Genomic DNA, 24,319 nt, shown 5'->3' on the forward strand with positions numbered 1-24,319 from the left:
TCCTTTATAGAAGAAGAAATACATGTGAAGTTAAAGGACGGCAAGTGTGGATTGGAGAGGAAATAGCATATCCTAAAGGAAGATTGGGTTATTGCCGTTTGTACTGGAAAATTCAGATCTGGTGTTTACTTAGAGGAAAATGGAAATAGCTAAGTTAGACAGCTTAAAATTAATTTGGAGGGAAACCTTAATCATTTCTGTCTGGACCAAGTTTCTGATGAACTAGGACCCTTGGCCAGCGATAAATCAGTTTTTGTTTCCTTGCAGGGAACAAAAACCAAAGCTGGTTTTCAATTGTAGAAAATTACAATTGTTATTGAGTTTTAAATCTGATAACATTGACAATTCACAGGCAATACTTCATGATGTTACCTCTTCCAGGCAAGAACACTTACTTTCTATTCATTGGATATACTGACATGCTCTAAGGATGAGGGCCAGTCACTTAATACCAGGGATTTGATCATCTGGAATTTGAAATGGTGGATGTCTTTTCATTAGATGAATCGACAAAGTATGATTAAAATAAGTTGGCTCCTGCTTTGCAGGTGTGACAAATACGGATAGAATACAGGATACTATTTTTTTTTAACGTAGCAAAATGTCCTGGGATGGGGGGGTTCTCTCTCTCTATAGTATGTCCAAATACAGTTGGGACTGAATATATTGTCATCTTTACAAGTATCAATTTACTTTTCTGACTTTTCTCATGTAGCTCTCCTTTTAAGAGCAAATCATCAACTATGACTGTAACAGGGGGCATAGGTTCTTTCATGAAGAAAAATCTTTGTGTCTGCCCATCCTAGCACTACATAAAGACAAATGGCGATGGTTTTTTTTTTCCAGCCGACTGCATTGGTTGTCAGCAACCTTAATGTAGTCCTTTCCAAACCATGCCAAAAGAGCTATTTAATTTTCTACTTTATTCAGTTTCTACTTACCAACGCTTGAACATGCAAAAAAAGAAAAAAAAAAAAAGCCCTGGAAAGCCCTGGAAGGACATGTTCATAAAATATAGAATAAATTAAGCATCAGGATCTTAATCTCTAGACAATTTTATTTCCTAATCAAAATATTGTACATCAATTTTTTAAAGTAGGCTTTTTGTCTGATTGATATTGAGCAAGGTATCTGAAAGTTGTAACCATCTATTTAAGTATTCTATTTTCTTAAGTTGTTTGGTTTTACTTATAAGCCTGAAAAGTTCTTCTCAGCATATTATTAGAATGTCACATCATAAAGCCATGAGTTATCAACGAATAAGCCAGCGATGGGATTGTCTTCCTTTACTTCTGTACAGCGCTACAACTTCTGAGCAAGCATAAACTATTCTGCAGTAACCTTTCCATACTTTTTACCCTTGCCCATTTTCTTGTGCCTAACACAGAGCCTGGCACCCCTTAAAATATTAAATAAATAAATTTCCCTCTTCTACCTATTTTTTTTTTTTTTTACCTATTACCTGCTGAACCTAAGGGTGGCAAAGCAGTGGATAGCCAGTTTTATAAAAACCTAAATGAGTAGATTTAGATTTGGAGGGTAAGTATCAATTTACTACATAAAACATTTGCATTACGAAGGATTCATCATCAAGATTGTGACCATATTTACTGAAACAAATTAGGACACTTGATCTGACCGCATCTGATCTGACCATGGAACAGAAGGTTTTACAATTGGACTGTCCTGGAAAAATCTAGCATGTATAATCACCATAACCATAGGGTACTATTTACCTAGCAAAAGGCTTAAATTAATGCAAACATTGTATAAAATAAGGTCCCACTTCTACTGTGCTCTAATACGACCCCTGTAGGATGGCCCTCCATAGGCGATCCAGAATGTGTCTCTTCTCTGGTCTGTGTTCTTCATTGTTCTCCCCTAGCCTATTCTTTTTAGGGAGGAAGGATGTGAGGATGGGTATCTTGGAATCATGAAGGAGAGTTTTCCTCCCCACTTTCCCTTTTGTAGAGAAGGGTCTTGACTCTACTTTGATCCCTCATCTTGTATCACAGGAATCCCTCAGCCATGGTACATACTTTCACTTTATCAAGATGGAAGAATTTAAAGTCGGTTGCTTATTTGAAAACAGGCTCTTACCTCGATGCAGTGAGGGAATGAGTTACTTAAAAAATACATTCGAAGAATCCATTGTATAACATGAATAACTTTCCCCTAATTTATCCGTTTTAATTCCTGATTTTTAAATAAGAGGATTCCTATCCACAGGTGAACACATGTGAAAGACGTGCACTTTAAGCATGACTTTCTGCTTTTAATATTCTTATCTTGATTTCAGGAAAAGGAGCAACATAGGTAATTTAATTATATTTAAAGATTTTTTTTTTTGCAGGCAGGGAAACATTTCCGTTCAATAAATGTATAGGCAACACACACTCTGTATTAGAATCTAATTCACTTGGGTGTACTGAGATTCATGGAACTTATTAACACAAGGCAATCATATAAATAATGTAAAATCTCATTTTCTGTTTCAGACTATCAATCTTCCATACCTATTCCCTCTGCCCCCACCCTTTTTGCCCAGCTCAGGTTCTTATAATATTGTAAATTGCTCTGAGCAGATGACAAATGAAATTCATCAAAAAATTAACTTATTCCCAAACACTGGGTTTTAAAAGACCTCATTCCCAATAGCTTCTTTATTTGGCAGTTTAGTTTCAAATGAGGTAGCATCACCTGCTGCCAGCATCACCTGATGTTGCTCTTTAGCATCCTCAAATCCCTTCTGAGGGAAGATCACTTGATCACATTCTGGCTGTAAACATAGAAAGGCTATACTGACGTGCTCTGAAAAGCTGGCCTGAGGTTTCTCCATGCCCTGGGACATTACCTTTAGTGGTGCGTTCTTGGCTTCAGGGAATTCCCTTTCATCCAGCCTCACCCATCGCTGTATGAACTGCTGAACCATAGGGTTTTCGTTGTTGACAATCTGAAATCCTGTAATGTTGGCTCCCCCATGCATGACTCTTTCCAGCAAAATATCAGTAAAACCCTGGAAAGACATTCAGAGGGGATCATAATTGTGGAAGGCAATTTTTTTTTTAATGTGTTCTCATTCACCGTATCTATTGGTTAGATAGAGCTCTAAGGGAAAAAGGAAAGTTCCTTCTCCAGGTTCACTCTTCAGCAATCAAGAAAACCCTGGATGTGGGCTGATTCTTAGGGCACTATATCTCTGAAACTATAGGCATGGTGGAGAAAATAGGGATTCTTCCATTCTAGTGCCTGTGTCTTAATTTAGAGTAGTGGCCACAGGGAAAAACATAGGTGCCAACTTCAAGCAAATATTTAGGTTTGTTTCATTGACCTGGATTTTCAGTTCTTTCTTCATTGAGTACAAATGCAATGCTGGAAACTGTTTTTCAAAGGTCTTAGCATTGCTAGAGGTATAAAATATAAAAAAAAAAAAAAACTTTCCTTCAGCCTAACACGACGAACATAGCAGACCACTTCAGATTCTAGTGATAAGTACTTTCGACATTTGTGATTTACAGAAATGCCAAAGAGCGAAACTGACAGCTTGGTTGTACATGATGGTACAAACCCCAGGGTATGTCTCACATGTGTGTACAAACAAGTCCTGACATCTACTGCATAGCAGCCACCATTTTCTTTTTTTTTTTTTTTTTCCTGCTCTGGCTATTATCTGGTGTCTCTGCCACCTAAGCTTCCTGAAGGAGTCTGTCCAGGGTTCACACCAAAGCCATCTCCACCTGGGCACCACCACCTCCCACTGGGTGTTGCTATCTTCTGGGACACCTTTACTAGGGATTGCTTCTAATTCTGTCTCCTGCTAATTGCTGCTAATGTGTTCGGGTCTTCAATGAGTTGAAGTCACCATTTATGCTCAGAAAGAAATGGGGAGAATTCTTTCTTCTTTCTTTAGGTTTTTTTTCCTCAACAGTTTAATATAAAAATTTTCAAATACACAGAAAGTTGAAAGAATTGTACAGTGAACATCCTTATATACCCACTACTCAGATTCTACAGTTAATATTTTGCTATATTTCCTTTATAACATATCTATTCATCCCTCAATCCATTCATTTATTTTTTGGATGCATTTCAAAGTTAGTCGCAGAATTAGTACACTTCAACTCCTAAAAACTTCAGCATGCAAGTCATTAATTAGAGTTCAATGTTTGCTTACAGCTCCTTTTCTTTCTTTCTTTTATTCCTTTTTGAGATAAAATTTACATTTAATGGAATACAAAAATCTTAAATGTACTACTCCATGAGTTTTGATAAATGCATAAACCTGTGTTACCCAAATCCCTATTAAGCCTTTGAAGTATTTGGTTTTTTTATTCTAAAAAAGGTTTTATTGAAGTATAATAATCACACACAATACACATATCTTTAAATGTACATTTGATAAAATTCCCAAGCTGAACGCATGCACGTAACCAACATCCAGAAGGCCCCCTTGTGCATCTCTTCCTCACCACCCTCGCTTCTCTTTTTAAAACTGATTGTGGTAAAGTAACTATAATAAAATTTTCCATTTTAACCAATTTTAAGTGTACAATTCAGTGACATTAATTACATTCACCACATTGTGCTACCATCACTACTATCCATTTCCAAAAGTTTTACATCACCACAAACAGAAACTCAGGACTCCTTCAGGACTCCTTCAGCAATAACTCCCATTCCATCCTCCCCCAAGCCCCTGACAACCACTAATAAACTTTCGTGTCTATGCATTTGCCTATTCTAGATATTTTATGTAAGTAGGGTTTCCAACAAGCACCTGGTAGATTTGAACTGCCGACCTTTTGGTTAGCAGCCGTAGCTCTTAACCACTATGCCACAAGAGTTTCCATGAAAGTAGGACCATACAATATTTGTCTTTTTGTGTCTGATTTATTTCACTCAGCATAATGTTTACAAGGTTCGTCCATGTTGTAGCATGTACCAGAACGTCATTTCTCTTTATTGTTGAAAAATATTCCATTCTATGTATAGACCACATTTTGCTTATCCATTCATCTGTTGATGGGCATTTTGGTTGTTTCCACCTTTTGGCTATTGTGAAAAGTGTGCAGTGAATATTGGTGTACAGGTTTCTGTTCGGGTTCCTGCTTTCACTTCTTCTGGGCATATACCTAGGATTGGGATTGCTAGGTCATACGGTAGTTCTACCTTCAACTTTTTGTGGAACCACCAAACTGTTTTCCACAGTGGCTGCACTGTTTTACATTCCTACCAGGAGGGTTCTATTTTCTCCACATCCTCACCAACACTTGTTATTTTCCATTTTTCTGATAATAGCCATCTTAGTGGGTGTGAGGTGGTATCTCGTGGTTTTGATTTGCATTTTCCTGATGTCTAATGACGTTGACCGTCTCCTCATGTGCTTACTGGTCATTTGCTTATTTTCTTTGGAGAAATGTCTCTTCAAGTCCTTTACCCATTTTTAAATTCGGTTGTTTTGTCTTTTTGTTTGGCCTCTGCTTCTTTTAATTTTGCATTTCTTTAACATAGGTGACAAGGAAGTCCTCAAAAATATTTTAGCAAAACACCTTTTTTAGTTATTACTTACAGCCCTTCACCTTTACTTAATAATTGGGATATGAGTTGATGGAGAATGGACAAAGAGCCAAACAGTTGCAACGGTTAGAATCATTTCTCATTTCTGGTAATCAAAAAGACTTTTTAAAATTAACACTAGCTTGTGCGCTTCACTATCCTTTTATGAAGTTTTCTCCCAAATGTCTTCTGTATGACAGAAACTTAGACTTTAAGCATTTTGTTCCATTTGCTCCCTACCTGCACTAAAATCAGTAGGTTTATCTATGTATAAATTGATACAGAGAGGTTTATCTGTATACAAAGCCTAGCACAGGCTATAGTTTAGGTTTGAGTATAACTGTTATCCAGCTTCCCACTCCACCCCTCAAGCATATATACAAACAAACATAAACTCACAGTGACCCAATGTGTGTCAGAGTAGAACTGTGCTCCATACGGTTTTCAGTGGCTGGTTTTTTGGAAGTAGATTGCCAGGCCTTCCTTCCAAGGTACCTCTGGGTGGACTTGGTTTGCAGTCGAGCACCAAACCATATTTGGCAGTTAACAAGTATTACACAGGAAAACTGACCAATTGCCCACCTGCCTGCTGACGTGGGTGAAAGATAGGCTTTCTGGCACCTGGCCTGTGTCTTAAATGCCTGAGCTGGAAAGCCTAACTCCTTCCTTGAGAGAAAAGGGTGAGAATGCTCCTGCCACCACTCTGATTCCCAAGGTCAGTTACCGGAGCATGCACTAGGAGGCAGTATCTCTTGTGTCCCTCACACTGATAATCATCACACTCCTGTTTACCTAATACCCACAGCATGCTAAGATAGCAATAGAGAATTAACAAAAGGGAAAAAAAGGAGGGAGGGAAAAAGGATCCCAGAAAGAAAGTGAATGGCAGAGGGAGATTTTACGAAAGCTGTTGTGGCCAAAAGGCAGGAGCTGGTTGGCTCTTAGCCATCCTTCTATTTCTGATATATATGTGTATATATATATATATATATTTTTTTTAAAGAATTTTCTGTTATGAATCAAACATTGCTGAATTATACTGTTCAGGTGGCTACTGACAGCCTGCAAGATTATAAAAAATTAAATTATCTCCACAGCCTCTTCAGAGACACTAATGCAGCAGAACTACCATCTATTGGGTACAAGAGGAAAGAAGGAGTGGTAGAGAGGGAAGAAGATGAAATTAAGAGAGAGGTTCTGCCTAAGAGCAGGATTTGGTTGACTTCTGGTCCTCTTTCTCTTATCTCAACATTTTAAGGCATAACATTGTTCTATAACATGTGTCTTAGGCTGTATTCTCCAGAGAAGCAAACCAGTGAAGTGTGTGTGTGTGTGTGTGTATATGTATATATATATAGAGAGAGAGAGAGAGAGAGAGATTTATATCAAGGAAGTGGCTCACACAGTTTAGAGGTTGGAAAGTTCCAAGTCTGTGGGTCAGGCTGTGGAGGCTTCTGCCGACTCGCATAGCTGCAGTGGCTGGTGAACCCAAGATCCAGACTGTGGAGGCTGACGAACCCCAAAACTGGCAGGCAGGCTGCTAGCTCAAGTCCCAGGAAACGGAGGTCAGATGAATGAAGACAGCCGCAGGATCCAGAGAGAGCAAAAGCCTGTGAGGCTTGCCAGAAAGTCCACCTATATTGGATGCAGGCCACACCACCAAGGAAATTCCCTTTCAACTGATTGGGTACCCACAGCAGATCCCATCATGAAGGTGATCATATTATATCAAATTTTGTCACGGAGGTGATCACATCATCATATAACAGCCAAACTACATCATAACTGCCAAACCACTGAAAATCATGGCCCAGCCAAGCTGACATACAACCTTAATGATCACAACATGTGATGGACATTAATGGTTGTGACATCTACACACTAAAGGCAGGCTGAATATCCCCCAAAACCTAGGTAAAGACACTAACACATAGAGGTGATGATATAATATACATAAAGAAGCGCTGGGTAAAAAAAAAAAAAAAAGCAGGGGTCAGAACAAGGCCAGGGGCTGACTGTGGAACAGGCCATTGATTGCTCATACGAAAAGTCAAGTTGAAGCTGAAGAAAATTACAACAAGTCCATGAGAGCCAAAATACAACCCTGAGTATATCCCACCTGAATTGGACAGGATCTCAAGAATAGGTTTGATACACTGAACACTAATGACGATCAGACAAGTTGTGGGAAGACATCAAGAACATCATACATGAAGAAAGCAAGAGGTCATTAAAAAGGCAGGAAAGAAAGAAAAGACCAAAATAGATGTCATAAGAGACTCTGAAATTTGCTCTTGAATGTAGAGTAGCTAAAGCGAATGGAAGAAATGAAGTAAAAGAGCTGAACAGAAGACTTCAAAGGGCAGCTCGAGAAGAAGACAAAGTAAAATATTATAATGAAATGTGCAAAGACGTGGAGTTAGAAAACCAAAAAGGAAGATCACATTTGGCGTTTCTCAAGCTGAAAGAACTGAGGAAAAAATCTAGCCTTGAGTTACAACTTTCAATGATTCTGTGGGCAAAATATTGAATGATGCAGGAAGCATCAAAAGAAGATGGGAGGAATAGACAGTCAATGTACCAAAAAAAATAGGTCGACATTCAACCATTTTAGGAGGTAGCATATGATTAAGAACGAATGGTATTGAAGGAAGAAGTCAAGTTGCACTGAAGGCATTGTCAAAAAATAAGGCTCCAGGAACTCACGGAATACCAATTGAGATGTTTCAACAAACAGATGCAGGACTGGAGATGCTCTCTTGTCTATAACGAGAAATTTAGAAGATAGCTATCTGGTCAAATGACTGGAAGAGATCCATATTTGTGCCCATTCCAAAGAAAGGTGATCCAACCAAATGTGGAAATTATCGAACAATATCATACAAAAGTAATATTTTGCTGAAGATCATTCAAAAGCAATTGCAGCAGTTCATGGAGAGGGAACTGCCGGAAATTCGAGCTGGGTTCAGATGATAATGTGGAACGAGGGATTCACTGCTGATGTCAGATGGATCCTGGCTGAAAGCAGAGAATACCAGAAAGATGTTTACCTGTGTTTTATTGACTATTCAAAGGCATTTGACTGTGTGGATCATAATAAATTATGGATAACATTACGAAGGATGGGAATTCCAGAACACTTAATTGTGCTCATGTAGAATTTGTACATAGACCAAGAGGCAGTTGTTAGAACAGCCAACATACTGTATGGCTTAAGATCAAGAAAGGTGTGCATCAGGGTTGCATCCTTTCACCATACTTCTGCAATCTGTATGTTGAGTAGATAATCAGAGAAGCTGGGTATTAGGATAGATGAAAGACTCATTAGCGACCTGCGATATGCACATGACACAACCTTGCTTGCTGATAAGGGAAGAAGACTTGAAGCACTTACTGATGAAAATGAAAGACCATAGCCTTCAGTATGGATTGCACTTCAACATAAAGAAAACAAAAGTCCTCACAACTGGACCAATAAGCAACATCATGATAACCAGAGAAAAGGTTGAAGTTGTCAAGGATTTCATTTTACTTGGATCCACAATCAATGCCCATGGAAGCAGCAGTCAGGAAATCAGGGGACGTATTGCACTGGGCAAATCTGCTGCAAAAGACCTCTTTAAAGTGTTAAAAAGCAAAGATATCACTTTGAGGACTAAAGTGTGCCTGACCGAAGCCATGATATTTCCAATTGCCTCATATGCATGTGAAAGCTGGACAATGAAAAAGGAAGACCAAAGAAGAACTGATGCCTTTGAATTTTGGTGTTGGCAAAGAATATTGAATATACCATGGTTTGCCAGAAGAAAGAACAAGTCTGTCTTGGAAGAAGTACAGCCAGAGTGCTCCTTGGAAGCGAGGATGGTGAGGCTTTTTCTCACGTACTTGAAACATGTTATCAGAAGGGACCAGTTCCTGGAGAAGGACATCATGCTTGGTAAAGTAGAGGGTCAGCGAAAAAGAGGAAGGCCCTCAAGAAGATGAATTGACACAGTGGCTGCAACAACGGGCTCAAACATAACAACAATTGTGAGGATGCTGCAGTACTGGGCAGTGTTTTATTCTGTCGTACATGGGGTCGCTATGAGTCGGAACTGACTCAATGGCACCTAACAACAACAACAAGTGGTAGGAAGGAAGTGTTGGCAAAGGGGCAGGAATTGGCTGCCTCTGGTCCTCCTCCTCCTATTTCCCCATTATCTTAAGACACTTCACCTATATGTAACTTTTTTTCAGATTTCTTCCTTAGGGTGGCAAACCACAGTTCATCAAGTGGTAAAATGGAGGCTGAGTCACTTAAAACCTCTCTCAAGACACTAATACAAAAGAGACGATTACCAAACATATGGATGGTAAAAGAGGAAAATAAAAGGGTAGAGGTCAGTGGTAGAAACATGGAAGTTAGGAAAAAGGAGATGGCTAAGGAGGAGGTTTTGGCTAGCTCCTAGTCCACCTCCTACATGTATTCCATCTTTACAAACATGTTTTTATTTTCAGAACAAATTGCTAGAATCTATTATTGTCATGTACTACCATAGTATGCAAAGTTGTGAATAGAGGCCTGAGTTTACCCACAGCTTCAGAAAAGTGACTAATGCAACAAAGCTTGCTAGCAAACATACAACGGCTGTATAGAAAGTAAGGAAGGGAAAAGAGTAGAAGGAATATACAGAGCCCCACCTTCTTTCTCCTACTCCATTTCTTTTTCCTGTCCCCTGACTACTGCTCTGAATAGAAATAGTGCAGTGAACAGACAACAACACATACGGACACATATGGACTGTTTTTTATTACCAGAAAATCTCTTTCTTTAGGAAAAATAAGTTTTGATTACTGGGTTAAATACACGATAACTGAGTTTACAAGTTTTTCCTTTTTAACTCATGTCCTTGGTTCAGAGCAAAAGCAACATTTGGTTTTAGGTTCTTTAAGTTGGTTTAGTTTGTTATGACTTTTGTTTCAGAGTTTAAGTGTCTGACCCGAGTACTTCTTCCAATGGCAACCAATCAAAAAAGGACAGAAAACCCATATCCTTTTATTTAATACATTCATTTTAACAGTCTGACTTCAAAGGAAAGTTCTGTATCATGAATTATATTTCCTCACGCTGCGCTTCATCTGCTATTAAAAATCATATAGTTTTAAATTATATATTTTTAACAAAGACAAAATGTGTTGCAGTAGATTTATTTAGTATCTTTGTGAGAGAGGGTGGCTCATTTTGCTTAAACAGGTTGCTGTTTTATAGCAACTGCTCTATCCCGTCTCTGAATTATAGACCCCTTTAGCAGTTCGTTTTTGCTTGAAAACCAGTTTCTTCTTCTGGCATCTCCCATCTACCAAAAGACACTGGATTTTCTTTTTCTCCCCACCCCCGCTTTACTATTTCGAATGTTTGTGGGGGTAGATAGTCATGATTTCTCATTAAACAAGTAATTTCTTTTATAAGGATCAGCACAAAGCTGGTTCCTATGAGGCGGAGGTTAAAGATGTCCCAAATGTCCAACTTTTCCAAGCTGCTGTACCACTCTATCATCTCCAACATCAACTACTCCCTCTCCCCTCAGTACTCTCACTCCCGTCTTTGGACTCCCTAATTCATTGCAACATCTCACAAAACTCACGAATCATATAAAGGAAATGGCCCATGCAGCTGTGGAGGCTGGCAAGTCCAAAATCCGTGGGTCAGGCATAGGTTTCTCCTGACTCACACAGCTGCAGGGGCTGACGAACTGAAACTGGTTCGCAGACCACAGGCTGCTGGCTTGCAAGGCTGCAAAAACTGGCAAAGCAGGTCAGATGATAGGCCTCTGGCCCACAGGATGTGGAGGTTGGTGAACCCCAGAATTGGCAGGTCAGATGGCATGCCTCTGGCTCAAGTCCCAAGAATCAGAGGTCAATCGAACGTGAACCAGATGTGGGATCCAGATGCACAGAGACCCCCAGAAGCAGACACACATAAACCTTAGATGCAGGCCACACCCCAGGGAAGTACGTATCTTGAATAAAGGTGGGACTTGAGTCATGCCCACCTGCCAGGCTGTGACTCAAGACATGCCCCACACCAATCCTGCCTCAACAACATGTAGAGGTCAGGCTCCCCAGCACGTAAAATGGAGAACAACCATACAATATTGGGACTCATAGCCTAGCCAAGTGGACATATAACCCCAACCATCACAGGTTCCATATACCTTATTTGCATATCCCTGCTCAATCACTGTGTGTGAGTCACAAAGACCATGGCTAGAAGGGCCATATTAAGTAATTCATTATGCTGCACTCATACAGCTGGGCTTTTAGAGTCTACTTTTTCAAGAGGATACCATCTTTCACACGTTGTGCCTAAGTCGATGGATTTGTTCCATATTGAGGCTTTGGATTCTGTAGAACAAATCAATTTCTTGTTTTATTTTGGAATTTTCAACTTGAATTCACTTTGAATGAGACACCAGTGACTCTCCAATGAGAGCCTCTCTTATGTTCTAGAACTCTTTTCTAACTGCTTGGCAACTAAAATAACTCCCATGTTCCAAGTGCATCTTAAATATACTGTGCCCCAAAGCAAAGTCATTATATTCCCTCAAAATCCTTTCTTTTCCTGTATTTCTTCTTTCAATTACTGGCACTGGGTGTGGGGCCCAAGCACCTGTATTTTTATAAAACTCAACAGGTGATTTTCAAGCACAAGTGGGTTTGAGAACCACTGGATTAGATTATTGCCCTAGTTTCCTAGTTGGTGTCCTAAGTTCCAGTTCTTTACCTCTGTAGTTTATTCTTCACATAATACATTTATACAGTTAGATCATTGCAATGGTTCCCTACTTTCTACATACATATTAACAGCCAAATATCTTAGCATGACCTTCAAGGGCTTCCATTATCTGTTGTTATCTCCTACTCCTCTGGCCTCTTTCATACCATTTCCTTCATCAGACCTCATGCTCTAGCAACACCATGCCACTTTATACCTTGGTGCCTTTGTCTGTTCTGTTTTCTTTGCCTAGAAAGGGCCCCTACTTCATCACTTACAGCTGTAGACATCTCTATATACTGAAATTTCATTCTTCAAGAACCATTTCAAATAGTAAAATAATGACAGAGAGACATCTATATCAAATTCGTATCTGTTTTCTGATCACAATGGAGTGAAGCTAGAAATCAATACAGAAAAAAAAAACCTGGAAAATACACAAACATATGGAAATTAAATAGCACACTATTAAACTACCAATGGGTCAAGGAAGAAATCAAAAGAGAAATCACAAATTTCCTAAAGTCAAATGAAAATGAAAGCACAACATACCAAAGCTTGTGGGATGCAGCAAAGGCAGTACTCAGAGGAAACTTATAGCAATAAATGCCTACATGAAGAAAGAAGAAAAATCTCATATCGACAGCCTAACTCTACAACTCCAGGAACAAGAAAGAGAAGAGCAAACTAAGTTTAAACCTACCAGAAGAAAGGAAATAATAAAGATCAGAGCAGAAATAAATGAATTCAAAAGCAGAAAAACTATAGAATCAATAAAACCAGAAGTTGGTTCTTTGAAAAGATCAATAAAATTGACAAACCTTTAGCTAGACTGACAAAGATGCAAATAACCGAAATAAAAAATGAAAGAGGGGACATTACAATTGACCCGATAGAAATAAAGAGAATTATGACAGAGTATTATAAACAACTGTATGGCAATAAACTAGATAACCTAGATGAAAAGGACACATTCTTAGAAGCACACAACCTACCCAAACGGACTCAAGAGGAAATAGAAAGTCTCAATAGACACATAACAAGTGAAGAGATTGAATCAGTGATCAAAAACCTCACAAAAACAAAAACAAAAATCCTAGACCAGGTGTCTTTGCTGGGGATTTCTACGAAACATTTACAAAATTTATACCAATACTATTTAAATTCTTCCAAAATATAGAGAAGGAAGGAATACTACCTAATTCTTTCTATGAAGTAAACATAACTCTGATATCCAAACCAGAAAAAGACACTACAAGAAAACCACAGGCCGATATCTCTTACGAATATAGATGCAAAAATCTTCAACAAAATACTAGCGAACAGAATCCAAGAGCATATTAAAAGAGTCATACACCACGCCCAAGTGAGATTTATTCCAGAAATGCAGGGATGGCTCAACATTAGAACATCAATCAGCGTAATATACCGCATCAATAGAACAAAGGAAAAGAACCACGTGATCATCTCTATGGATGCAGAAAAAGCATTTGACAAAATCCAACACCCTTTCTTGATGAAAACCCTAAAGAAAATTGGAATAGAAGAGAAACTCCTCAATATGATTCAGGGTGTGGCCAACAGCCAACATTATACCGAATGGAGAAAGACTGAGAGCTTTCCCCTTGAAATTGGGAACAAGACAAGGATGCCCGCTCTCACCACTTCTATTCAATATTGTATTAGAAGTCCTAGCCAGAGCAATACAACAAGAAAAAGAAATAAAATATATCCAGATTGGAAACAAAGAAGTAAAATTATATCTATTTGCAGATGATATAAACATGTATATAGAAAAATCCAAAAGACTCCACAAGAAAACTTGTAGAGCTAATAGAGGAATTTAGCAAAGTTGTGGGATATGAGGTCAACAAACAAAAATCTGTTGGATTTCCATACACCAGCAATGAGAAATCTGCAAGGGAAATCAGGGAAACAATGTCATTTATAATAAATAGCATCTAAGAGAAAAAAATACCTACAAATAAATCTAGCTAGGTACGTGAAGGACTTATACAATAAAAACTGTAAAACACTGCTGAAAGAGATTAAAGAATACTTAAATAAATGGAAAGATGTTCCATGTTCATGGATTGGAAGACTTAATATTATCAAGATGTCAATACTACCCAAAGCAATCTATAGATTCAACACAATCCCAATCAAAATTCCGTCAGCCTTCTTTACAGAAATAGAAGAAAGAATCCTTAATTTTTTTATTGAATGACAAGAGGCCCTGAAGAGCAAAGCAGTGCTGAGAAAGAAAAACACAGTAGGAGGAGTCACACTTCCTGATTTTAAAACGTATTATACAGCTACAGTAATCAAAACAACCTGGTACTGGCATAACAATAGACACATAGGCCAATGAAATAGAATTGAAAGTCCAGAAATAAACCCACACATCTATGGTCAACTGATATTTGACAAGGGTGTTAAGTCTGTTTGATGGGGAAAGAAGAATCTCTTTAATAAATGGTGCTGGGAAAATTGGATTTCCACATGCAGAAAAATGAAATAGGATCCATGCCTCATGCCATACACAGAAACAAATTCAAAATGGATTAAGGAACTAAATGTGCAAACTAAAACTATAAAATCCTTAGAAGTAAAAGCAGGGGCAACACTGTCAGGCCTAGCTTTCAAAAATGGATCATCTAATTTAATAACAAAAGTACAAACAGCACAGCAAAAAACAAAATAAATAAATGTGACCTCATAAAAATTAAACTTTTTTTCATCAAAAGACTACCAAAAAAGTGAAAAGACAAGCTACCGACTGGGAGAATATCTTCAGAAACCACATATCCAACAAGAATCTAATAACCAAAATATATATAAAACTTTGACAAGAACAAAAAGACAAATAACCCAATCATAAAATGGGCAAAAGACTTGAATAGACACTTCACCAAAGAGGACATTCAAATGGTGACCAGACACACATGGAAAAATAGTCGTCATTAGTCATCAGAGAGACGCAAATAAAAACCACAATAAGATAACTTTTCACTCTCACTAGGATGGCTAAGATAAAATAAATAAATAAATAAAACCCAGAAAATAAATATTGGTGAGGATGTAGGGAAACTGGAACCCTTACCCATTGTTGATGGGAATACAAAGTGGTACAGTTGTTGGGGAAAAGTGTGGCAGTTCCTCAAAAAACTAAAAATAGAGCTACCAGATGACCCCAGCAATTCCACTCTTATTTACCCAAAAGACTTGAAAGCAGAGACTCAAATATACACTTGTACACCAATATTCATTGCAGCACTCTACACAATAGCCAAAAGGTGGAAAAAACCTAAATGCCATCAACAGATGAATGGATAAGCAAAATGGGGTACATACAAACAATGGAACACTACTCAGCCAATAGGAGAAATGAAGTCTTGATACATGCTACAATATGGATAGAGCTGGAAGACATTATGCTGAGGAAAATAAGCCAATCACAAAAGGACAAATATTGTATGACCTCGCTTATATAAAAAGACAAGAAGAGACAAATGTATAGAGAACAAAGTTTGTTAGGGGTTACTAGGGCCGGGAGAGAGGGGAAAAGGGGCCGTTAACGATGATGGAAATATGGCATTGATTAAGGGTAGGTTTGCACAGCCTATTATTGTAATGGCTGTCAATAAGTTGTACACCTGTTAAAAGTTGAATTGGCAAAAGTTATGTGATAGATATCTCTACAAGAATGACAACAACAACAACAAAAAAAAACAGTAGCTGCTGAGGCTGCTTATGTACAACTAAACACCCCGTGGAATATGGTTCCTTGGTTTCAAGGATTAGGGTCATGGTTTCATGGAACATCCCAGTTAATTGGCCTAACAAGTTTGGTGCTTCTGTTCTACCTCCTAGTTTGCTGCATAGTGCCTGGGGTCTTAAAAACTTGCACGTGGCCATCCAAGGCACAACATTTGGTCTCTATTTGCCTGGAGCAACAGAGAAAGAAAGAATGTCAGGAATAAAAGGAGGATATGGAATGTGTTGGTGATTGCCTCCAAGAACAACTGCCTCCTTTGCATGAGAACAGAAGAAGTGGATGGTGCCTGGCTACCATTGCTGAACATTTTGATCAAAGATTCTGTAGAAGAATCCTGATCAAAAGGGGGAAAATTCAGAACAGAATTTAAAATTTTCAGACTCCAGACTTCTCAGAGCTATGAAGGTTCAATAAACCCCTGAAACTATTGCCCTGAGATAATCTTTAAACCTTAAACCAAAAATATCCCCTGAAGTCTTCTTAAAACCAAACGGTAGTTTAGCTTAACTGGTAAAAAAAAAAAGTCTGCCTTCAGCATTATGTACTTTTAACAACTATCTATATGACATCAAATTGACAGCAGCAACTCAAAAGATCAGATAGGAGCCTTAGGGGGCAGTGAGTTTATGTCAATGGGGGAGGAATAACTCAGAAAATAAGAGTGAGAATGGTTGCACACCTGGAAAAATGTAATCAATGTCGCTGAATGGTACATGTAGAAAGTGTTGAATTGGTGTATGTTTCCTGTGTATATTCTCAACAATAAAAACAACAAAATAAATAAAATTAAAAAAAAAATTTGTATCTGAATCATCTCTTAGGTAGCAGAGGGCCAACTGTGGTCTTTTTGTTTTTTGCCAACAATTGCGTAGGCTCTTTCCCATTTTGATGACTTCTTATTGACTTTTGTCCTCCATCATTATTGCATGTCTTCCCAGGCCTTCTGTATAACAAGTATCGTGTGTACTCCACAACAACGTTGCCAAATGACTCCAAGGTCCCACATTCTTTTTTTTTTTTTTTTTTGCTCTAAGTGGAATTTCTGTTAAGCCCATTTTATTATTTCACATGAATTTTAACAATTAGAAGTGATGATTGGAAACGCAATGATTTTTGGTCGCTACAGGGTCGCTATGAGTTGGAATCAACTCGAAGGCAGTGGGTTTGGTTTGGTTTTGGTAGACTAGACTTGTCAAATTCTAGTGCTGCTTGCATTTCACCAGTTCTTTGTGGATGAAATGGATCGTCGTGTTGGTTAACTGCTGCTGGGGTATCCTTTCATGTGGTTGTGCCAGTAAACTTGGCGTGCAGAAGGATGAGATAAGAGAAGGTAGAGAGAGCCTGGAGGCAATCCCTACTGCTTACAGATAGGGTGAGTCGAAACTGCTTGTTCACTCTCTATGTTCTGTATCGAACATATTTGTATGTTCTAAGTATCTGTACACTTGACTATTCGCATATGTGCAAAGCTGATGATATTTGTTGGAAATATGGGTATAATCCCCAGAAGTGATTACTTTGAGAGGGAATCTACTCGTTTGAATTTGTAATTCGTGCTATGTTTCGACCATTGCGTCACGTATGCTTGTTTGATCCAGTGCACTGTTGCCCACACCTGAAGACAACTGTATAAAACCAGCCACAGCCTTTGTGCCTAAGCAGTCCATGCAGGACGCTGTAAGCCACCCTTGATTAATTCTTCCAGGCCATCATTTGCACAGACACTGGTTACACAGCTGGCATCCAAACCCAAACTGTCCCTGATTTGATAATAGCCAGACAACTCAGCCTTCCGAAGATTCAGATGACTTTGGGATTATTCTGTCTCCCTTGATTTGCACATACGGAAGTTCAGTTTTCTTCCGATAGTGTGGATAATTGACATTTGGAAGTAAATATATTTGGGACTTATTTTAGAGCACTTATTTTCAAGATATTCTGTAAAGATTTCCTTCATATAGTGCTATTCATGGGGCCCATTTTGTACAGCAAGGAAAACAGGGACAAGATAAACTGGGTGACTTTCATTGAGTTGATGGTAGATCATGGGTGAGAAATAGAAAAGGTGGTTTGCCCATAGGGAGAGGAAAGCAGGAGAACAAGGGCTGGAAGACTGCCAAGGGTGACTATCTATCTCACAATTTATAAAGGCTGATTCTGCCTTTAGTGTCATTTGAATTGTTCATCTGGGTGATGCTTGGATAGGGAAATGCATCGTAATTGTGGTGAGTGAAGTTATCAGGCTGCTAATGAGAGACGCAAGTCTTTATGGAGAAAGCAGGTCCACCCTCCTGGGACGGTATAATGTGCAGAGTCGAAGATTACACCATATAAATTCACACTTGATTACAGGTTGCTGGTATTGTTCAGTCACTGTTTTATTCTCTAATTCAATCAACAAACATACACTGAAACCTAAGAGCTTGCTTTTGGCATAGTGCTGAGCCATATCAAACTTGGTCCCTGCCTTCACAGCATCTGAGTCCACTGAGAGTTATTTGTGTGAATATACAAGTAATTACAGCTTGACGTAAGTACTATTAGTGGAAAAAATAGCCACTGACTTTTTTTTTTATTAATAGGTTTATTGAGGTATAATTTATACACTATAGATTCATTCATTTGCCAGTGATCTTTTTTAAAGTGTAAATCAGATCATGTCCCTCTCTGCTTGAAACTCTTCAATGGATTTCTGTTACCGTTAAAAAAGAAAAAAAGAAGCGAAAGCTGCTTTACCTGGCCTCCTAAGGTCTCATAACCTGGACCCTGTCATTCACTCTGCTGTAGGCAAAATTGCCTTCTGACAGTTCTGAGAAGGCATCCAAGCTCTTTTCTGCCTCAGGGCCTTGGCAAGTGCTATTTCCTATGTATTGCATGCACTTTTCCTGATTCTTCATGTAGCTGGATCCTTCTCACCCTTCAGATCATTGTTTAAAAAAGTCACCTTTTCTGAGAGGACTTTCCCAACCATCCTATGCAAAATATTGACTCCTTGTACTTTCTTTGCCTTCTCTCTATTCTCTGTCCCAGCACCTATCTCCACATCACTTATCATAGACAGATAGATAGACAGACAGAGACAGACAAATAGCTGCCATCGAGTTGATCCGATTCATGACAACTTTATGTACAACAGAATGAAACATTGCCCTGTCCTATTTCATCCTCATAACTGCTAGCATGCTCAAGTCCATCGGTGGCTGCTCTTATGCCGACCCACTTCCCTGAGGGTCTGCCTCACGCTGGCAGGCCCTTTACTTCACCACACATGATATTGTCCTCCAGCAATTGATTCCTCCTGATGACATGTCCAAAGCAGGCGAGTCAGACAATGTTCTGCTCTGATCCATAAAGTTTTCATTGGCTAGTTTTTTTCATTGGTAATAGATCATCAGGTCTTTCTTCCTAGTCTGTCTTAGTCTGGAAGCTTCATTGAAACCTGTCCACCATAAGTGACCCTGCTGGTGTTTGAAATACGGTGGCCTAACTTCCAGCATCTTAGTAACACGCAAGCTACCACAGTACGACAAACTGACAGATGGCTGGTGGCACCATTATGTACTTGTATTGCTGTGAGTTGCCATGGAGTCAGTGCCAACTCATGTTGACCTTATGTATGACAGAACTAAATGTTGCCTGGTAATGTGCCGTCTTCACGATGGTTGGTATTTTTGCCTGCCAATCTAGGGGGCATAGCTTCTAGCATCGCAGCCATGTGCAAGCCACCACAGTACCACAAAACTGAGAGATGAGTTATGGATCACTTATCATAAACTGTGAAAATTTGGTCTGTCCAATGTAATTATAAGGTTCTTAAGGACATCTTTCTCTGTCTTCCTGCACTATAATGACCAAAGTGTTGAGTACACAGTAGTGTGTGTATATATATATACATATATATATATATTTATAAACAAACTGTAAAGACATTGAGAGCAGTGCTATCCAAAGTGTAGGTAGACTGGTATTGGCTTGCTAATTGTTACCAGTCCGAGATGACAGAAGCACAAAAATTGAGAGTGTGCCTTTATAAACCTTCGTAGCAATTTGACGGGGTAATTTTATGCCTGCTGAATCTCATACTAAAAAAATATTGGGCCTATTTTTATATGTCTTATGTTCTTTATTTCAGGTTTTTTAGTAATTCATTTTTGTTGTATTTTTATTAGTCTGTGAAGGATTGGGAGAGGGGAACCTGGCCTTTCATTATGCATAGTCTGAGAACCACTGTTTTTGAGGACAAAATCTGGGGCCTGGGGGAGAAAACAACTCTCTCAGTTCATCTTGCTAGAACATTGGGTAGGAGGTAATCTCCTCGTTGATTTCAGGCAGCAGAGGGAGAAGGGAATAGTTGATTATAATGGAGGCATATTGGGCAGGGAGAATGAGAGTTTCAAAGTTGGCTTCTTTAAGCTGACAGGTGCTTGTGGCTTTCTAAATGCATGGTAGTAAGTTGGATCCCAGCCCAGTCCCCACTCCTCATTCCTTTGGTGCTCTGCTGCATCCTATCTCCATTTTGAGAAGAAAGTGAATCCCGAGCCACCAGAGACTTTGTGTGCCCAGGGGAGGTGACTGGGCTCCCTGGCCTTTGGGACTAGTGGGAGTTTTTCCCCTCCAAGCTCACTGCCCTAGCCTGTAAGGCCAGGCTTCAGCCGAATGAGGTCTGTGTTGACATGCCATCTGCCGAGGTGTCAGTGATCATAACACGTGGCTTGGAGCATTCACATTTTTTTATTTTGAACATTAAAAATGGAAGAACAATGGAAGGGAAAGTAGAGAACAAAACAAGAAGACCTGGAAGGGGAAGGGAGCAGAAGGGAACGATTGTTATTGGCAAGCAAAACAGCATGACTCAATCTCATTCAGACTCACTTTCTCTTTAATCGAAGCAGGCCCTTCTCTGTTTCAGGCACATTCTGAGATCTGGTAAGCCGAGAATTTGCTCTTCAAGCTAAGTTACTCCTGGATACCTCTTCTGGTTACACTTTATGAGTAATGCTTTTATTTTAGTGATATTTTGGAAATATTAGATGTCATCAAGTACCCCCCCTCCATCATTATTTCCTGGTACACTAATAATGTGAGGGGAGTGGGTGGGTGAGAAAGAAAAGAAAGCAAGGGAAAGAAAGGGAATGAGAGAGTGGGAGAGAGGTATGTGAGAGAGAGTGGGCAGAGGGAGTTGAGAGAGAGAGAGAAAAGAGAGAGACCTGGAGAGAAGAGGGAAGGTGGCAGGAGAGAAGAGAAGAGAGTGGTGGAGATGTAATCAGTGCCCATTAAGATGCATTTCATGTTGGCCCTTCGGACAGATTTCAAACTCAAGTTCACAAAGGTGTCCTTTTTTATTTTTTAAAGCCATTTTATCTCCGATAACTTCACCCTTATGAATTTACAGCTTGTACTTCATTTGTTTACATTTATTTCTTTGCAAATGTCCCTATGTGACCTTTGTGGGGCTGGTTTACTTTCTTAAGATGCTTGGGTGGGGAAGGTGTGAAGAGCAACATGTTCTTCCAAGAATCTGACCAACTTGGGTTAGAAACCTAGCTTGGCAATGGATTAGCTATGAGACTTTGGGCATGTCATTTGTCCTTTTTGAACCCATTTCCTGACCTGTAAAAGGATTTGGGGTGGGGGTGAGCAAGAAGTTTCTCCTCATAGGAGTTCTGAGACAATTAAATGAGAAATATAAGGAAGACACCTAGCACAGCACAGAGGAATCTGTGATATGTCAGCTTCTTCCATTTTCTCCCCTGGCACAAAGGCCTGCTTGACTGTCTGCTCCTACGACCCTCTAGCCCTAGCAGTTGACATTACATAATCTCCATTTGCAGAGTCAACACTGTCCCCAACTCTGGGACCAGTCTTGGCCTAGGCAAGGAAACTGTCAGGTCTTCTAAGTGTTTAACTGATGCAGCACTGAATGAGCTCTGCTATCGCTCATGTTCTCCAAGTGGTGCCTCAGTTGCTTGTTTCTTTGGTCTCATTTTGGGGGCTGGGTACCCAACATCTGTTGTTGGGCCACGTCAACCCAGATTCAATTTGCCTTGTGTCAACTATTTAGACTGTTTTGATTGAATCTTCAGATTTTGAGCTCTCCTTAGAACTTGGCTAAAGGGCATTCAAATTCCTTCTGGCTTTTGCCCACCTGGACTAATTTTAAAGGCTTCAGCCTGCCTAATGACTTTATATCCATCCCCATGGACGACAGGGCCCTAGCTTTGCTCCCCTGTTTATGTCCTCTGTGTTTACCCAGCTGCTGTGCCTACACTCTCACTTCTGGCCTTCCCTGGTCCAAACTAACCACCCACCAGGGAAGAAATGTAGAGCTGGAAGTAACTTGGAGTGTTTTCCAAACTTCAGTCATTAAAATACCATCTTTACACTTTTTTTTTCCATGTAGGTGAACCATCTATTATTTACCTAATTTTTTTTAATATGAATTCAGGTTTTTAACCTAAATATCTACTTTAGCCTTATTCTAAGGAATGGTATCTCTAAAATCACAGAATTGATGGGCTACTTATCTTTTTTCTAACACACATTTAATATACACCCGCTCCTTACCTATCGACATGGTTAGGTTTCAAAGACCAGGTCGTTATGTGAAAACTGGCATTATGTGAAAATGGAGGATGACCACGTCGGATCACAAAATGGAGAATGACTACATCATTACATAACTGCCAAACCACTGAGAATCATGGCCTAGCCAAGTCGGCATATAACCTTAATCATCACAGCTAGCATTACTCTTGCCTTGCACCTTGGCATTTGTTACTGCCAGGTGTATGTGGTTAATTTGCAAAACAGTAGGATAGTAGATTTTTTACTATTATTGTAAATGTGAAATATAGGATAATGAGATAGTCAATAAGTGAGGAGTAGGTGTGAACTCAAAACTAATAAATTTAAAAAGAAGTTTGGCTGTACACTACCTAAAATCATCTGTGCACAAATAGCACTCTTTGGGAAATAGTGATCTAAATCTCCATTTTACAGATTAGGAAAAAGGCTCAGAGAGGTTTGGTTTATCACAGTCTAGTCAGAGGAACTCTTGGGAGTCAAGCCTGTCTCTTGGCTCTTAGTATAGTGCTTTTTTCATTGTACCACGCTGGCTCTATCTTTTGCATCTATTGCTGATTTTTGTTTAAGGTCCTGCACACAAGGAGCTATAATTATTGACATATAGGAAAAAATTAAATTATAACACACCTGGGAATGTAGTATAAAGGATCTTGATCCAGGACCTTACCCTGAGAGAAAGAGAGGCTGCTTGACTGACAGATTGTGTACATAAGGATCTGGTTACTTCTGACACTAGAGTAGAGAAACATCACTACCTTAGAGAGTCCTGGAAAAGAAAATGAAAAGAATTAATTGTGGAACAACTCCTAAAAAGAAATGATTCACCAACTGATGCAGAATTTAGAAGCGACTTACCTGCTCTATAGTGACATCCACTTCTGGCCAAGCCAGATCATATCCCTGGCCTGTGCTCCTGATGGAATCTTTTATTTCTCTGAAGAACTTCAACAAGTCATAATTTTCTGCAGCTCATTGTCCACTTTGAAATGTACACCCTGACCTGTGAAATGCCTTTGTTGAAGCATCCATGGAATATCCATATCTTTCCACTTTAAGGTTGCTACCAAGGGAGGTTCATGCATATGGAAGCCTTTGCCAAGTAGATGGAGTTCAGTAACAAAGACAGACACGTGGGGCTATGGTGCAGGTGATTCCAGGAAGATTAATTAGCAATGTGGGTCTTCTTGACTCTGCATTTGTAGAAGAAAGCAGCGGTTCTGTGCTGTTGTGACACCAAGACTCAGGTTGGACTTTGCTCCCTTGCATGTGCGTCCTCAGCTTTCACCTAATTGGCTCATCTTGAAAGATCAGATTGCTCATCTTGAAAGGAAGCATCTTCTTAGATCCACTTCTCCTTTTCTTGACCATCCAAATGGTCTCTAAATAGTTTTGGCTTACTCTGTGTATGTGTGTCTTTGATGGGAAGTGTCTGGGGTATTTTTCTCCACTTAAAGAAATATGGAAACCATGATAGGGATAATCTGTTCCCTTATAGTTATCAGATGTAAGCAACGATGCCTATCTCTATTGCCCAAATGTAACTTGATGCGGGGTACAGGGACTTAGAAAAACACATGGTTGAGTTCAAATGAAAAGAAGGCTACTAGTGGAAATGAAGGGGTGGCAGATCAAAGCATGGTGAGTGA

At 39.3% G+C, this 24,319-nt stretch overlaps 1 protein-coding gene across 6 annotated transcripts in view; it reads right to left on the bottom strand.

The window, feature by feature from the left end:
- GRIA3 (glutamate ionotropic receptor AMPA type subunit 3) overlaps positions 1-24,319 on the bottom strand; it is a 328,994-nt gene that overhangs the window by 103,507 nt on the left and 201,168 nt on the right. For all 6 annotated transcript variants that reach the window (XR_007515752.1, XM_049871362.1, XM_049871366.1 and 3 more), the window contains exon 6: positions 2,855-3,016. Coding sequence is in view for 5 of the 6 variants with exons in the window: in XM_049871362.1 (XP_049727319.1) it covers positions 2,855-3,016 (162 nt within the window). In the remaining variant the exon portion in view is untranslated. The remainder of the gene's footprint in view (positions 1-2,854; positions 3,017-24,319) is intronic.

Source organism: Elephas maximus, chromosome X (genome assembly GCF_024166365.1).
Source record: "Elephas maximus indicus isolate mEleMax1 chromosome X, mEleMax1 primary haplotype, whole genome shotgun sequence".
NCBI classification, from domain to species: Eukaryota; Metazoa; Chordata; class Mammalia; order Proboscidea; family Elephantidae; genus Elephas; species Elephas maximus.